Here is a 17,567-nt window from a genome sequence, read left to right on the forward strand (position 1 = left end):
TTAAGGAACAGATTGTGTAACGTCTACTGTGTTGTTAAGGATGACGAGGAGGAGGTTGATCAACAATCACTTTATTGCAAAACTGGCTAATGCAAAACAAAACAAAAACTAACTTTTTTTCTCAACACTCAATCGTCTTCTGTCACTCAAACCAACACCGAGCTGAGCTACTGACACATTCATGGCCACAGAAAACAGTTAAACTACACATAATAACTGATGTGTCGCTACATTATTAAACCTGCAGAACTATGTGCAATAAATTCAAGATTTAATTTTTTGGGGTGAAATATTTAGTTTGAAAGTCCTTATTAATTCTGATTTAATTTGATTTTTGTTTTGCATTGAACCTGTTAGTACTGACATCTGTGAAAACAGAAGAGCATTTTGGTCTTATTTTTTAAAGCCAAATTATGTAATAAGAGAAGCTTTTTAGTGGGAAATATGTTAGATAGTGCTGTCTGACATTTGTTTACTTTAATTAATGCTGACAAATTTACCTAAAATACCATAAAAAAAATTGTGGATGGGAAAGAAGATGCATCATTAATCATAATTAATGTTTAATAATCAAATTGTAGCACCCTGAATCGGATCGTGAGGTGCCTAAGATGGCACACCCCAACTGTATATACAGTCGCTTAAACCTTAAGTGGTGGTGGAGCTTCTAGAAGGTACTTTACTTATAAAATGGAAGCATGAAAGCATATGGAAGATTGTTCAGTTTTGAGGACTTGTGGAGAAGGCCGCTCCTGGCTAAATTGGGGCAATAAGCAAAATCTTATTTGGAGGCTCTCCGCCCTCATTACAACACTTTTTCACATTTAAAAAAAAAAAAAAATGAACACGATTTTTATACTCAGACTTAACTAAATCTATGCTTATCAGTGACGGAGCGCGTTTGCAGCACAATGAAGCGACCTGTCATTCATTAATTGACCCAACGAATCACGGAACCCTATGCACTGCGTGTGATCTGCATATAGTGAGAGAGGCAAATGACAATAAAACATGTATTTTGTTAGATTGTTTTTAAATCATTTAACCACATACAGTATTTGCACTGTGTAGAGACATTTAAGCCGCTACTGATTTCAGAAACGACAATGCCATGTGGGTTTGGATTTGTTTTGCAGTCGACACTTATACATAATCAGGAAATGGTTAAATTTAGAACTTATTTGGTGTCCTAATTACATCGAGGTCAAATTTTGTACTGAGTCAACCATGTACATAAAATCACATCAAGAAAATGTCACTTTTTCGACTTAATTTATGTTCATAATAGAAAATCCACCTTTTCACATAACCACTTGTTTGTTAGAAAAGATCATCCTGGATGCCACTTTGAGAATCATTTCCAGTTCAAGTCCAACAAAACAACAATTATGGATAAAAAACTGTTTCATTTATCAGCCGGTGGTTTGGATGTAGAACCAGTTAATACAAACAGTGATACGGTAAAGGAAGATTGTACTGGATTTAGTTACTGTGCACCAGGGTGACAAAAAGAAAAAGTGAGCAAAGAGAGATGGCTCCAGTCAGCACAGCTTTCACCAACAACACAGTCCAGCTGCCCAGCAGGAAGGCATGGATGAACAACCTGCAAACACAGAGTTGTAAAAGACAGATGTATGTTTTAATAGGCAGTGACCCTTACGTCTGCCCACATGCAAAACATGCATATTTTCAACTGCAATATTAACAAATTATATCAGCAACATTATGTCAACATTTGTGACGCTGTGGATGATGCGCTTTGCAAAATGCAATAAAGGGCACACTTTTCACACTTCTTGTGCCATTTAGGATTTAGCTCTGTTTGTTTTACAAATATGCTGTAGTACAAACCCCGTTTCCATATGAGTTGGGAAATTGTGTTAGATGTAAATATAAACGGAATACAATGATTTGCAAATCCGTTTCAACCCATATTTAGTTGAGTATGCTACAAGGACAACATATTTGATGTTCAAACTAATAGACATTTTTTTTTTGCTAATAATCATTAACTTTAGAATTTGATGCCAGCAACACATGACAAAGAAGTTGGGAAAGGTGGCAATAAATACTGATAAAGTTGAGGAATGCTCATCAAACACTTATTTGGAACATCCCACAGGTGTGCAGGCTAATTGGGAACAGGTGGGTGCCAAGATTGGGTATAAAAGCAGCTTCCATGAAATGCAAAGTAATTCACAAACAAGGATGGGGCGAGGGTCACCAATTTGTAAGCAAATTGTCGAACAGTTTTAGAACATTTCTCAACGAGCTATAGCAAGGAATTTAGGGATTTTACCATCTACGGTCCGTTCAGAGAATCTGGAGAAATCACTGCACGCAAACGATGATATTACAGACCTTTGATACCTCAGGCGGTACTGCATCAAAAACCGACATCAGTGTGTAAAGGATATCACCACATGGGCTCAGGAACACTTCATAAAACCACTGGTAGTAACTACAGTTGGTTTCTACATCTGTAATCGCAAGTTAAAACTCTACTATGCAAAGCGAAAGCCATTTATCAACAACGCTCAGACGCGCCGCCGGCTTCTCTAGGCCTGAGCTAATCTAAGATGGACTGATGCAAAATGGAAAAGTGTTCTGTGGTCTGACAAGTCCACATTTCAAATTATATTTGGAAACTGTGGACGTGGTGTCCCCCCGGAACAAAGACTAGGATGACAGGGGATGCAAAACAATAACAGTGCAATACGTTTTCATAACATGGTCACTACTGCCTACTTTGTCTTGTTATGTTCTTATTTTACTGTTATATTGCTTTTTATTTTTTATTCTTATTGTAATATTTCTCTATTTTGTTTCCATTTAAACCCCCATTATTTTTTTAATTGATCTCAACTCTGTACACTGCTGCTAGAATTTTAATTTTCCTGAAGGAACTCTCCTGAAGGAATCAATAAAGTACTATCTATCTATCTATCTATCTATCTACAACAGCGTGGCTACGTGGTAAAAGAATGCGAGTACTTTCCTGGCCCACCTGCAATCCAGACATGTCTCCCATTGAAAATGTGTGGCGCATTATGAACTGTAAAATACGACAACAAGACCCCGGACTGTTGAACAACTTAAGCTGTACATCAAGCAAGAATGGTAAAGAATTCCACTTTCAAAGCTTCAACCATTAGTTTCCTCAATTCCCAAACGTTTATTGAGTGTTGTCAAAAGAAAATATGATGTAACACAGTGGTGAACATGCCCTTTCCCAACTACTTTGGCACGTGTTGCAGCCATGAAATTATAAGTTAATTATTATTTGCAAAAAAAAAAAAGTTTATGAGTTTGAACATCAAATATCTTGTCTTTGTAGTGCAATCAATTGAATATGGGTTGAAAAGGATTTTCAAATCATTGTATTCCGTTTATATTTACATCTAACACAAATTCCCAACTCAAATGGAAACGGGGGTTGTATTAAAATAAACCTTTAGCTGTGGTATTAAAAGAAACGATTCTGCACAGTAGAGTGGTGTAAATGTTATTTCTCTCAAATATTTACTGTACTGCTTAAGACATTGTTCAGGGTCATGGCAGGGACTGAAGCCTAACTTGGCAGATTTAGGGTCATAGGTGGAGAAAAGCTTGGAAAAGTCACCAGTCAAATGCAAGCACTTTGAAAAAGGGTAAGAACACAGGTTCTTATTTGAAATATTTATTTTTTGGATGACTGTAATATGTTAATCACTGTCAACACAGTTCAGTTAAGAATATGTGTTTGTTAAAGGTGTTGACAATGACTAAAATACAATATTTAACAATAATTTTAATGTAATTAATCGTGGCACAACACCATTGCAAAATAAAAACTGCCACACCTTAAAAGTATTTTTTTTAATGTTAAAACAATTTCAGGTTAAGTAAGGACAAAATACAAGTATTTGGGTGTTAATGTATATATAATATACATTTTTGTATATACAATATGTATTTTTATATAGTTCTGAAATTAGTGTTACTGAACGGATATTACCAGTATATCCAGGCCTCGAATTGTAACTTTTTATGGTCAAGGCAAGGGTTGTCTTAAAGGAGGGCTCATATTTTAGGGCACCAAGGCAAGTTAGAAAGGCATCAAGGCAAACATTATTTTGAAGTTTGGTTCTTTTTTGAATTTACTATGGGTCCACTGAAAATGTGACCAAATCTGCTGGGTCGAAAGTATACATACAGCAACATACTTCATTAATTGCAGTAATGTAGAAAAGTTACAATCAAATCAAATTAGCTTCATGGCATGGCCTTTTAACTTCATGTGAGTGATTATGATTGACGACACCTGTTGACTTCTCTGAGCCCATTTAAATAGGGCTCATGTGATGCAGTCATTAGACTCGGTTACAAACGCGACAATGGGAAAGTCAAAGGAACTCAGCACAGATCTGAAAAACAAATCATTGACTTGAACAAGTCAGGAAAGTCCCTTAGAGCCATTTCAAAGCAGCTTAAGGTCCTAAGAGAAACTGTGCAGACAATAGTTCGTAAGTATAAAGTGCATAGCACAGTTTTGTCACTGCCACGATCAGGAAGAAAATGCAAGCTATTACCTGCTGCTGAGAGAAAATTGGTCAGGATGATCAAGAGTCAACCGAGAACCACCAAAAAGCAGGACTGCAATGAATTGGAAGCTGCTGGAACACAGGTGTCCGTGTCCACAGTCAAGTGTGTTTTGCATCGCCATGGACTGGGAGGCTACCATGCAAGAAGGAAGCCCTTGCTCCTGAAGCGACACCTTAAGGCTAGTCTAAAGTTTTCTGCTGATCACATGGGCAAAGATAAGATCTTCTGGAGGAAAGTTCTGTGGTTAGATGAAACAAAAATTGAGCTGTTTGGCCACAATACCCACAAATGCGTTTGGAGGAAAAAAGGTGAGGCCTTTAATCCTAAGTACACCAACCCTACCGTCAAGCATGGTGGTGGTAGTATTACGCTCTGGGCCTGTTTTGCTGCCATTGCAACTGGTGTTTCACAGAGAGTAAATGGGACGATGAAAAAGGAGGGTTACCTCCAAATTCTGAAAAACAACCTAAAATTATCAGCCCGGAGGTTGGGTCTTTGGCACAGTTGAGTGTTCCAATAGGACTATGACCCCAAACACACGTCAAAAGTGGTAAAGCAATGGGTAAATTAGGCTAGAATTAAGGTTTTGGATGGCCGTCCCAAATTCCTGACTTAAATGTGTGGACAATGCTGAAGAAACAAGCCCATATCAGAAAACCACCCAATTTAGATGAACTGCACCAATTTTGTCAAGAGGAGTGGTCAAAAACTCAACCAGAACCTTGTGGATGGCTACCAAAAGTGCTTTATTTCAGTGAAAATTGCCAAGGGACATGTAACCAAATATTAAAATTGCTGTATGTATACTTTTGACCCAGCAGATTTGGTCACACTTTCAGTATACCCATAATAAATGCATTAAAGAACATGAATGTTTTTGTGACAAACAAGTATGTGCTCCAATCACTCTATCACAAAAACATAAGAGTTGTAGAAATTATTGGAAACTTAACACAGCCATGACATTATGTTCTTTACAAGTGTATGTAAAATGTTGACCATACATACATACATATATATATAAATATATATATATATATACATATATATATATACACATATATATATATATATATATATACACATATATATATATATATATATATATATATATATATAAATACACACACATATGTATATAAATACACACATATATATACATGTGTGTGTATATATATATATATATATATATATATAAATACACACATATATACATACATGTGTGTGTATATATATATATATATATATATATATATATATACACACATGTGTATATATATATACGCATATATGTATATATACACACACAGACATATGTATATATATATAGGTTGGATCCGCTTTGGACTGGACTCTCACGACTGTGTTGGATCCATTATGGATTGAACTTTCACAGTATCATGTTAGACCCGCTCGACATCCATTGTTTACCTCCTCTCCAAGGTTCTCATAGTCATCATTGTCACCGACGTCCCACTGGGTCATTATTGTCACCGATGTCCCACTGGGTGTGAGTTTTCCTTGCCCTTATGTGGGCCTACCGAGGATGTCGTAGTGGTTTGTGCAGCCCTTTGAGACACTAGTGATTTAGGGCTATATAAGTAAACATTGATTGATTGATTGATATATGGCTGTGAATCTTTGGGTCTCCCACGATTCGATTCAATATCGATTCTTGCCGGGAAGCGAGGGGAAAATGACCTTGAACCAAGCACTTGGCTTTGTTTACTACGAGTAGAAATCTCTGGAGCAAAGTCTGTGTAGTTAGTCCGCCATGATTATCAAGCCAAACGACGCTAGTGCGCATGCGTCCGACTTTGCGTTGCCTAAAATGCATTGATATATGACGGTTTTTCGGTAATTAAAAAAATAGACGATATTACTAGCCGTCTGGAATTTTATCGCAAATTAGTAAAAGTCAAGGGCGGTCACGGAATGTTTTTGCCGCCGATGCTGGTCAATTTTTTAGGGCATTATGGCAAACGACGAGGGCGGTCACGGCAGTTGCAACTATGTGTGCTGTCTCAGAGTTATCTGTGTTCACGTTTACACAGCTGGTGTTTCACAAAATCTGCGATCGCAGTGCTTTAAATCTGCATATTAATTCCATACTAAATTGAAGAGAGAAGTTTGCCAAACATGAACGAAAACAGTATAAACAGCATTAAGCTATATTTTTGAGGGTAATTGCTAATATGCTGTAATATGAATGCACGCGAGCGCACACACTTATTTTCGCCACACAGCAGAGCAATGATTGTGATGTAACGACAATCATTTGTAACAAAATACCACCTAAGTTTGCATTGATTAAAATATTTTATAACAGACTGAACAACTACACATTACTTCAACTTTAACCCCCACACCCATCTGACCCCAACAACAATGCAATATGAAGTATACACGATACAACATTGAATAATAAGAGCATGTGAAAGTTTGACTCCTACCTTTTAAAAGACAACCTTAAAGTTGTGTAATCAGAAATATCAAGCAGCTAAAATGTGCCAAACATGGGAAAGTGTGGAGAGAGTATTTTTGCATATCACTCATCATTCAATGTAGCAAATTGATACATTTGTAATTGTAGATATATAGTCATGAACGTGTTTTATAATATCCACAAACTTCAATGAGCAGGAGGTGTGTTCAGTGTGTTACGCGCAGCTATTTGAAATGGGTCATAAAAATTGACACTAACATGTGTTCAAGTCCCTTCCAAATGAAACTCATGAATATTGACCATCGTTTCGAACATTGCCCAGAAGAGGGGGACAAACACAAGCTGAATTGACTCACATTGAGCAAAATTCAGGTATAAACACAGCGGGTCAATCTTCTTTTTATATTTGTGATGTTTAGCGGGCCACACTTGGCCCGTGGGCCATAGTTTGGACACCTCTGTTCTAGAGCATGTTAAATGTTTTTACTGTTGGTGTAGGACAAATATTATTGTTTATAAACTGCAGAGGACAGACATAATGTGAAGCAGACAGTACAGTGCATCGCCTGACGAGTGCATAGGCGTTACTGTGTGAGCTCCTCACCAGCCATGAACCTCACTGCATGTCAATGGTATTGGAAAATGTACTTACTCCATTAGGAAAGACTTGTAGACACAGAGTGCCAACAGCACAGTAACAGGCAGCCTGAAGCTCTTAGGAAGATCATAGCGCGTAAACATCCACACTACTGCTGCCGTGGCAATGTAATGGACCTGTACACACACGCAGAAAAGATGAATAACAATTTGAGAATGTGCTTGTGCAGAGAGAACAATCATTTCAGATATATTTAATGGACATTTAAGTAAATAAATAAATGAAATTGAAATTATTGTACTTAATGATATAAATTGTTCTATAATGAAGAATGTGACAAGAAAAAGAGATTCTAAGTGGATAGGTGTGAAATAATGAACACTCACTAAACTAATATTGGAGTCAAAGCTCATTTGGATGTATTTCCAGTCAAATTCAATCCCTCTGGCTCCCACCCACAGAGGAAGACATCTGAAGAACCACAAGTAGAGAGATTATTATGACAACTTTTTTGAAGAAATGAAAGGCGTCTGCCAATGTTTATTTGTTTTTGTGACTCAAAGTCGAGTCATGACAAAATAGCCGAGGGAAAAGGAGTAACTGCTTACCTTGACATGACGAGTTCTGCTGTTGCCCAGCCCATAGCTGCCACCATGATTTTGTACTCTCCTTTGCCAGCATTACGTGACATGACAAGATGAAGGCCCAACAGGTCTGCAAGGTCCACCGTAGCCTTCATAAACTCCTGATTAAAAATAAAAACAGACATTTAACGATAAGTGACATCCACTATATTAAGTACATCTTCACAATATAATAAAAACAATTATTAAAATATTGCTTGGTACACAACCATATTATTGGTGGAGATTTCACTTGATGTTGGTTGTAGACTGCAGAGTTATGGAAATGCACTGTAGCTACATCCTATATAACATTTTGTGCAATTTAGCTGGGTTTTTTTTTTTTCATTTTAACTGTGTTTCCTATCCCATATTTATCTAAACATAAACAAATGCAATCATTTCTCTCAGGGCCAAATATTGACAACTGGTGCTCACGTGGTTATGGTTACATTGGTCCAGTAGGTGGCACATTTTCCCAAGTTCAACTTCCCCTTTATCTGTGCCAATGTTTTCGATCATCAAAGCAATGTTTTTTAAACTTAGTTTATCCAGAAAAGTCACATTTGGTTTAAGAATACATTTTTCAAGGGAGTCCCGCACATTCATACACCAGTGTAAGTGGCACTCGAAGCAAGATGAGTGAGGAGTCTTGCACAAGAACACAACGACAGTGGCGAGGAAGGCGGAAGCTGGATTCGCACCAGGAACCCTCTGGTTTCTAGACGACCATGCCGCACCACATTAGTGTTGAAAGTAATTGTTGTATAAAGACATACAGTACAAGTATCTATAAGTAAAGTATGCATCCTAAAAAAGCAGACTTGTGGATATACTGGAATGCTGCTTCAACACTTACCCCTACAAAATCATAAACACCAGCTCCTCCTTCCCATGTGGGGAAAAAAGTAGCAAGAAACAGCATCTGACAAACAACAAAAATATAAGATTAGCAGCAACAGTGTCAAAATTTCCCTTCAAGGCATCAGTATATAGGACATTTACACTGTTATTATGCTGTTATGGCATACATGCTTTAGACTCGATATCAAAATGTGACTTAAAATTGTCATCCCACTACAATCTTCTAATATACTTTTTATATTTATTATCATATCATTTTGAATTCTATAAATCGTTCGATTAATAATGCGTACATGTCTGCACTTGATTTAAGATTCAATCATAAGTTTAAATTAAAACAATAAAAGTGTGGCAACCTGTGTATCAGGGCTGGACAATTAGTCAAATTTAAATTTTGATTATTACTTCTCACGATTATGAAAATATAATAATTGAAAAAACAAACAATGATGCATGCAAATTTCAGTGCTTGTGACAGTGAAACGAATAAGAGTAAATAAAGAGCATGTCAACAAGAAGTTTGGGATGTCACCATGATTGCTACTTCTTATTTGACATAGCCCAAGTATGCCTACTTAATAACCACTAAACGCAACAAAAAAGTAAGGCATACATTTTCCGCGCTCACGAAACCCCGGAAGGGGTCATATAATTGGCCAACAAAACAGAATTCGCTGACAAACGCAAAATGATATCAGGGAAAGTAACATAAATGTAAATGAAATGTTGTCATTGTGAGGAGAGGTAACATTTGTTTGGGAAAACAATGTGTTCGGTAGCGGTCATTTATCCATGACACGCCCAACTGCCCCGTCCTAAACAAAACAATATCGAGATTGAATGCCAGACAAAAAAGCTCACTTACTTTGCAGAGCTGGACAAACAGGTACGTGGCGCCTGCCTGGACACATCTCCAGAAAGCATTGTACTCGGAACTAACAGTCGTAAACAAAAAAACAACACATGACAGTATGCACAAGGTGGCTGAAATAATAAAAACAATGACAGAATACGGCCTAAAATATAAGTTTTAAAGGCAACCTATGATGATTTTCCTCTTTTCTGACTTACGTTGTTAAAATGCTGTATACTCAACTAAACAATGCCAAAGCGTCAAATCATAAGGTTAATGCTTTTGGCCATGAGCTTGCACTCTGTTTTGCATGCCTCTGAATGCTGAGTTTGGAGTGTTTTTAAAAAATATATTCATTATTGTGGGCCTTTTGTGACACACCAGATTGACGCATGTACATATGTGATCATTCTTGTGCATACTGTGTCGGCCATGATTGGCCTTCTCCCCCTATGCTAGGCCGACTCAGCCGAGAATGCTACCTAAAGTTTCGAGTGTTATTCCTTCTTGTTTAATGCGTTCCCGCCTGCGCTGTTGTCTATAAAATAAACACTGCCATGTTTATTTGTCCATGAAATTGTACACAGGACTTTAGGCAACTAAGAAAAGACGCAGACATTTATAATTGGTTTTAAGAAACACAATAAAGAAGGCAGGCTAAAGTAATATTTAAATGGGTTTACAAATATGACTATGGAGCAAAAATTACACCGAAGCATATCCAACACATTATCGAGACGAGGGGTGCCCAATGTAGTAGATTACTCGAGAGCTACTGATAATCAATCTTCACCTTTCGTCACTTGATTTACAAACAGGATCTTGTGAGATGACGCTGGCTGAAAAAAAAAAAACGACCGGCAGGAACGGTAGAAACACTTTGGATATATACATGTATATATCCAAAGACTAGCACCTGAGTATAGGTTGATTGGCAACACTAAATTGGTCTTAGTGTGTGAATGTGAGTGTGAATGTTGTCTGTCTATCTGTGTTGGCCCTGCGATGAGGTGGCAACTTGTCCAGGTTGTACACCGCCTACTGCCCGAATGCTGCTGAGATAGGCTCCAGCATCCCCCGCAACCCCGAACGGGACAAGCGGTAGAAATGGATGGATATGTATATATGTATATGTATATATATATATATATGTATATATATATATATATATATATATATATATATACATACATACATACATACATACATACATACATGTATGAATGAGGTAGATCAACTTGACTTGGTCATTTGATAAATACAAGGAAGTGTTTCCAATGTAGATTAAAATCATCATAGGTCCCTATTTAATACTACTATGAACACCAGACTGAGGGCTAAAAGGATTACCAAAGCTCTGGTAGTACTAAGCTGATTATTTGGGCTTTTATTGTCTCTATAGACAAAGAGCACAACACTTCTATATGATACTGCAAAACTAACAAAAACAATATGTTAAAAGGTAAGTCAGGAATGTGATCTGTATGTTTCAAATTCAATAAAGACACTTACAGTCCACTGCACTTGTATGTTATAAAATAGGGGAAATAGGCCAAAGCGAAGCAATTTCCAAAGTGAAACAGGGTCATGACTGTTGATGAAATGACGTCCTCCTGTAAAGAGATTAAACAATGTAAATATCAACTCGTGCGAGGCCATTGGTCACTTTTTAAACGTTCTACCATGTTTTGAAACAACATGTTGCCATCCAAGCAACATTATCATGGACGCCCCTGCTTATTTCAGCAATGCCAAGCCACGTGTTACAACAGTGTAGCTTCATAGTAAAAGAGTGCGGGTACTAGACTGGCCTGCCTGTAGTCCACACCTGTCTCCCATTGAAAATGTCCGGCACAATATGAAGCCTAAAATACCACAACGGAGCCCCCTGACTGTTGAACAACTTAAGCTGTACATTAAGCAAGAATGGGAAATAATTCCACCTGAAAAGCTTCAAAAATTGGGTCTGCTCAGTTCCCAAACGTTTAATGAGTGTTGTTAAAAGGAAAGGCCATGTAACACAGTGGTAATCAGCTGGAATTGCCCAAATTAGTATGAACACTTGATACAAATCTAATAACTCAGTACTATTCAGTTATGCATTCTTCGTTTGAGTCTTAAGTGCATGTCGCTTATCACTAGTAGTGCATACTCGACATCATTACAGCTCTATGGTTACCGACACACTCATGCCCGTCAAACGTCTGTTCCTCCTCGGCGAGTACAAAAGCATTTTAATCAATTCCGCGTATAATTATGAGGGCGGTAGAAATGCACTTTCACGGCGGCACTTACAGGCAAAAATTGGGAAGCAGCAGAACTTGAAGCGACGCTGAATGACAACCGGAAGTGAGTTGGGTTCTACAAAGAAATCCTACCGACTGTGTCAAGTAGTGGACTTGACAAAGGTTCCGCTACAGTCAGAATAACAACTACACTCCTGCATTTTTGTTCTCTAGTAATGTATCAGCTTTTCTCAGCATTGTCATGCCATTTATGAGAGACAACATGCTGAAAGTCTACTCTCAAACAGAAGAGCAAAAAACATGTTTATTCAGTACAGCAGTCAATGATCTGGTACGCCACACCCCCTCAACTTCATTTGTAACACCACGAGATATTTAATGCATTTATGGTTTAATGCTTAAGTTTAGATGTCAGCCATATGTATATAGCATCAACACATATGACTTAAACCACCAAATTCGCAAAAACACGCCATACATACAGTATGTGTGGCGTGTTTTCGCGAATTTGTGACATACTTGCCAACCTTGAGACCTCCGATTTCGGGAGGTAATGGGTGGGGGGTGTAGTCGGGGGTGGGGCGGAAGCGTGGATTTGAGGCGGGGTTTGGGCGGGGGCGTGGTTAAGAGGGGAGAACTATATTTACAGCCAACGCACTAACTCGAGTATATACAGGACTGGTGGTTTTGGCACTGTGAGCAGGTGCCAGATCATGCTGGAAAATTACATCATCATCTCCATAGAGCTTTACAACAGATGGAAGCATGTACACAGCTGCATTGACCCTGGACTTGTTGAAACACAGTGGACCAAAACCAGCAGCTGACATGGCTCCCCAAACCATTGCTGACTGAGGGAACTTCCGTTGTCTAGAGTTCAGGAGTGGCTTGACCATGGGAATACGGCTATTGAAGCTGTATCTGTTGAAAAGCTCTATGGAGATGATGATTTCATTTTCAGGCATGATCTGGCACCTGTTCACAGTGCCAAAACCACCAGTAACTGGTGTACTGACCATGGCATTACTGTCCTCTATTGGCCTGCCAACTCCCCTGACCTGAACCTCATAGAGAATTTGTGGGTTATTGTGAAGAAGAAGCTGAAAGACACCAGGCCCAATAATGCAAATGAGCTAAAGGCCACTATTGAAGCATCCTGGGCATGCATAACACCTCAGCAATGCCACAGGCCGATTTCCTCCATGCCACGCTGTATTGATGCAGTAATCCGTGCAAAAGGATTCCCAACCAAGTAGTGAGTGCATTAATTGACATTTTCAAATGTTTGATTTGGTTTTGCTGTTATAAATCTTTTTTTTTTACTTGGTCTTAGGAAATATTCTAATTTTTTGAGATAGGATTTTTGAGTTTTTTTAAGTTGTATGCCATAATCAGCAATATTGAAATAATAAAAGGCTTGCAATATTTCAGTTGATGTGTAATGAATCCAGAATCTATGACATTTTCATGTTTTTAGTTGCATTACAGAAAATAAAGGACTTTATCACAATATTCTAATTTTCTGAGACAGTCCCGTATATATATATATATATATATATATATATATATATATATATATATATATATATATATATATATATATATACGTATAAGTATAAGTATAAGTATAAGTATACATATATTTGTATGAGATACTTGACTTTCATTGAATTATAGCTATATATATTTATTTTATTATATATATATATAAATAAAAGAAATAGTTGAATTTCAGACGGCACCTATCAAATACACAGTAATAAAAACACAGTTGTTCTACTAACTGTACTGTCTTTGATGGTTACTAAAAAAAAACAACAACACTTACCTTTCACAATTTGAGTACCGTCACTTCCGAGTTTCTACAAGATGGCGCCAAAATGTGCTTTACCCTGCCGTCTCTCGCTGTCAGCTCTGTTCGTTTTTGTGTTGTTTGCGTCTATTTTCGTCTCTGTCGTCCTCTCCCCCGCCACCTGCGGGCTGTGTGTCGGGCCCCACCTGGATTAGCTGCGCCCTTGGACGCGCTGGCCCCCGCCAGGTTCGGTCTTGTGAACGCAAGATCTTTGACAAACAAAACGTAACTTTATCCTGAGAGATTTCTTCACTCCTCACGGACTTCCTCTGTGTGACGGAAACATGGCTGAGAGCCGGTGAGTCCGCCCCTCTTAATGAACTTCTGCCTCCGCAGTGTTCCTACTTTAATTTTCCGCGGTCGTCCGGTCGAAGAGCGAGGAGGATTAGCAGTCGTTTTTAAAAATGACTTTAAATGCCGTCAGATCCGCCTGCAAACCTCCTTTTCAAGCTTCAAACTGTGCATGTTTGAGCTAGAGGGGGTGTGGCTTCCAGCACGGGCTGAATTGTGGGAGAAAATTTCTTCCGGGAGGTTTTTAGGAGAGGCGCTGAATTTCGGGAGTCTCCCGGAAAATCCGGGAGTGTTGGCAAATATGACGCCACATCACTATCACTTGTATTCCGACACGTGACTTTTTCCCAGAAGTGAAAACAATGGTGGTCAACCAAGCTAAGATGGCTGTTGTACTGCAAGCATCGCACAAACTATTGTAGTACAAAAGAGGCTTAAGCTGGAGCCTATCCCTGCTGCATTCGGTTGGAAGGAGGGGTACAAGTCACCGCCTCAGACATTCACACACACAAATTCACGCACTAGGGCAAATTTCATGTTGCCAATCCAATTGATTTTAAAAGATTAAATAACTCAAAGAAACTAATAAAAGCTCAGGATTTTTTTGCTGTTTATTTTTTTTAAATGGAGCATGAACCTGCAAAATATTAAAAGGTCAATGTTTTTACAATTTGTTAAAGTACGTTTTATTAGGTGTTAAATTTTGGCTACCAATTAACAATAATCCTTAACAAGACTAAGAAATACATTCTTGTACTATTTAACTGTAAAACGAATCTAAAAAATATACATTTCACATTTTGATATTTATTTCTGGTGTTGTCATTCTCGTCCGGACAGAAGGATGACCCAGCAGTGCAGCTGGATCGAAGGAGACGTCGGAGCTTTACTGGACCAAAAGTTGCTTTATCACAAGCAAGCGTCATTAAACAGGACTGCAGTTGCTGGAGGAGGTCAAGTCAAAAACTGAGGCACTCCTAACTTGGGGAAGCCAAACCATCAGTTCATATACAGTATTCCTCCTACCATGAATTGATTAACGTGGACCCCAACTTAAACAAGTTTAAAAACTTATTCGGGTGTTACCATTTAGTGGTCAATTGTACGGAATATGTACTGAACTGTGCAATCTACTAATAAAAGTATCAATCAATCAATCAATCAATGTAACTCCTCCTTACTGTCTCTGGGTGTGTGCTAAATCAGGAGAGCACAATGACTGATTGAAACTTTTATTAGTAGATTGCACAGTACTGAGGTGGCGACTCATCCAGCTGCATTTGGGCGGAAGGCGGGGTACATCCTGGACAAGTCACCACCTCACGGCAGGGCCAACACAGATAGACAGTTTAACACATTGAACCCTGAGAATTACTCAAACTCTCTGAAACATTTTAGGCAACACATTTCAGGTAGTGTGTCCAATTGGTGTTCCGAACAGGTAACAAGTCCCCAATAATTGGATATGTTTTTTTGGAAAAACAGATTTATTGTTTTAACATTATGTTAAAGGTGTTTATTTAAATGACGTTGCTAAATTAAACACAATTAATGTAGATTAAAATATGTGTAATTAAATGTTATTTATCCACAGCAACCTAGTAATTAGTACAAATAAAAATGTGATTGTTTGAAAACACTAATTCCAATACATTGATGTGTAAGTAGTTTATTATATTAAGTTGTTCACCTGTGCAGCACACCAACATTAATTGCCTAGTTTGCTGTGATGACCTGCAACTGAACGATTCATGTAAAATATTAGTATTGCTTAATATTTTTTAAACAATCAATCAATCAATCAATCAATGTTTACTTATATAGCCCTAAATCACTAGTGTCTCAAAGGGCTGCACAAACCACTACGACATCCTCGGTAGGCCCACATAAGGGCAAGGAAAACTCACACCCAGTGGGACATCGGTGACAATAATGACCCAGTGGGACGTCGGTGACAATGATGACTATGAGAACATGCTACTGTGAAAGATCAATCCATAATGGATCCAACACAGTCGCGAGAGTCCAGTCCAAAGCGGATCCAACACAGCAGCGAGAGTCCCGTTCACAGCGGAGCCAGCAGGAAACCACCCCAAGCGGAGGCTGATCAGCAGCGCAAAGATGTCCCCAGCCGATACACAGGCGAGCAGTACATGGCCACCGGATCGGACCGGACTCCCTCCACAAAGGAGAGTGGGACATAGAAGAAAAAGAAAAGAAACGGCAGATCAACTGGTCTAAAAAGGGAGTCTATTTAAAGGCTAGAGTATACAAATGAGTTTTAAGGTGAGACTTAAATGCTTCTACTGAGGTAGCATCTCGAACTGTTACCGGGAGGGCATTCTAGAGTACTGGAGCCCGAAATGAAAAAGCTCTACAGCCCGCAGACTTTTTTTGGGCTTTGGGGATCACTAATAAGCCGTAGTCCTTTGAACGCAGATTTCTTGCCGGGACATATGGTACAATATAATCGGCAAGATAGGATGGAGCTAGACCGTGTAGTATTTTATACGTAAGTAGTAAAACCTTAAAGTCACATCTTAAGTGCACAGGAAGCCAGTGCAGGTGAGCCAGTACAGGCGTAATGCGACCAAACTTTCTTGTTCTTGTCAAAAGTCTAGCAGCCGCATTTTGTACCAACTGTAATCTTTTAATGCTAGACATGGGGAGACCCGAAAATAATACGTTACAGTAATCGAGGCGAGACGTAACAAACGCATGGATAATGATCTCAGCGTCTTTAGTGGACAGAATGGAGCGAATTTTAGCAATATTGCGGAGATGAAAGAAGGCCGTTTTAGTAACGCTTTTAATGTGTGCCTCAAAGGAGAGAGTTGGGTCGAAGATAATACCCAGATTCTTTACCGTGTCGCCTTGTTTAATTGTTTGGTTGTCAAATGTTAGAGTTGTATTATTAAATAGAGTTCGGTGTCTAGCAGGACCGATAATCAGCATTTCCGTTTTTTTGGCGTTGAGTTGCAAAAAGTTAGCGGACATCCATTGTTTAATTTCATTAAGACACGCCTCCAGCTGGCTACAATCCGGCATGTTGGTCAGCTTTAGGGGCATGTAGAGTTGGGTGTCATCAGCATAACAGTGAAAGCTAACACCGTATTTGCGTATGATGTCACCTAGCGGCAGCATGTAGATGCTGAAGAGTACAGGGCCAAGGACCGAACCCTGGGGAACTCCACACGTTACCTTAACGTA

At 38.6% G+C, this 17,567-nt stretch overlaps 1 protein-coding gene across 1 annotated transcript; it reads right to left on the reverse strand.

Moving 5' to 3' along the window:
• Positions 1-54: 54 nt before the first annotated feature.
• Positions 55-12,496, reverse strand: tmem147 (transmembrane protein 147). The gene is made up of 8 exons (XM_061916304.1): positions 12,264-12,496; positions 11,481-11,581; positions 9,981-10,050; positions 9,111-9,176; positions 8,237-8,373; positions 8,015-8,099; positions 7,683-7,804; positions 55-1,603 (listed from the first exon to the last, which is right to left on the reverse strand). Exons 2-8 carry the CDS (start codon positions 11,555-11,557, stop codon positions 1,483-1,485), a joined length of 678 nt encoding a protein of 225 aa, XP_061772288.1. The 5' UTR covers positions 11,558-11,581; positions 12,264-12,496; the 3' UTR covers positions 55-1,482.
• Positions 12,497-17,567: the final 5,071 nt, after the last annotated feature.

The sequence above is a fragment of the Nerophis ophidion genome, linkage group LG11, assembly GCF_033978795.1.
Source record: "Nerophis ophidion isolate RoL-2023_Sa linkage group LG11, RoL_Noph_v1.0, whole genome shotgun sequence".
Taxonomy (NCBI): Eukaryota; Metazoa; Chordata; class Actinopteri; order Syngnathiformes; family Syngnathidae; genus Nerophis; species Nerophis ophidion.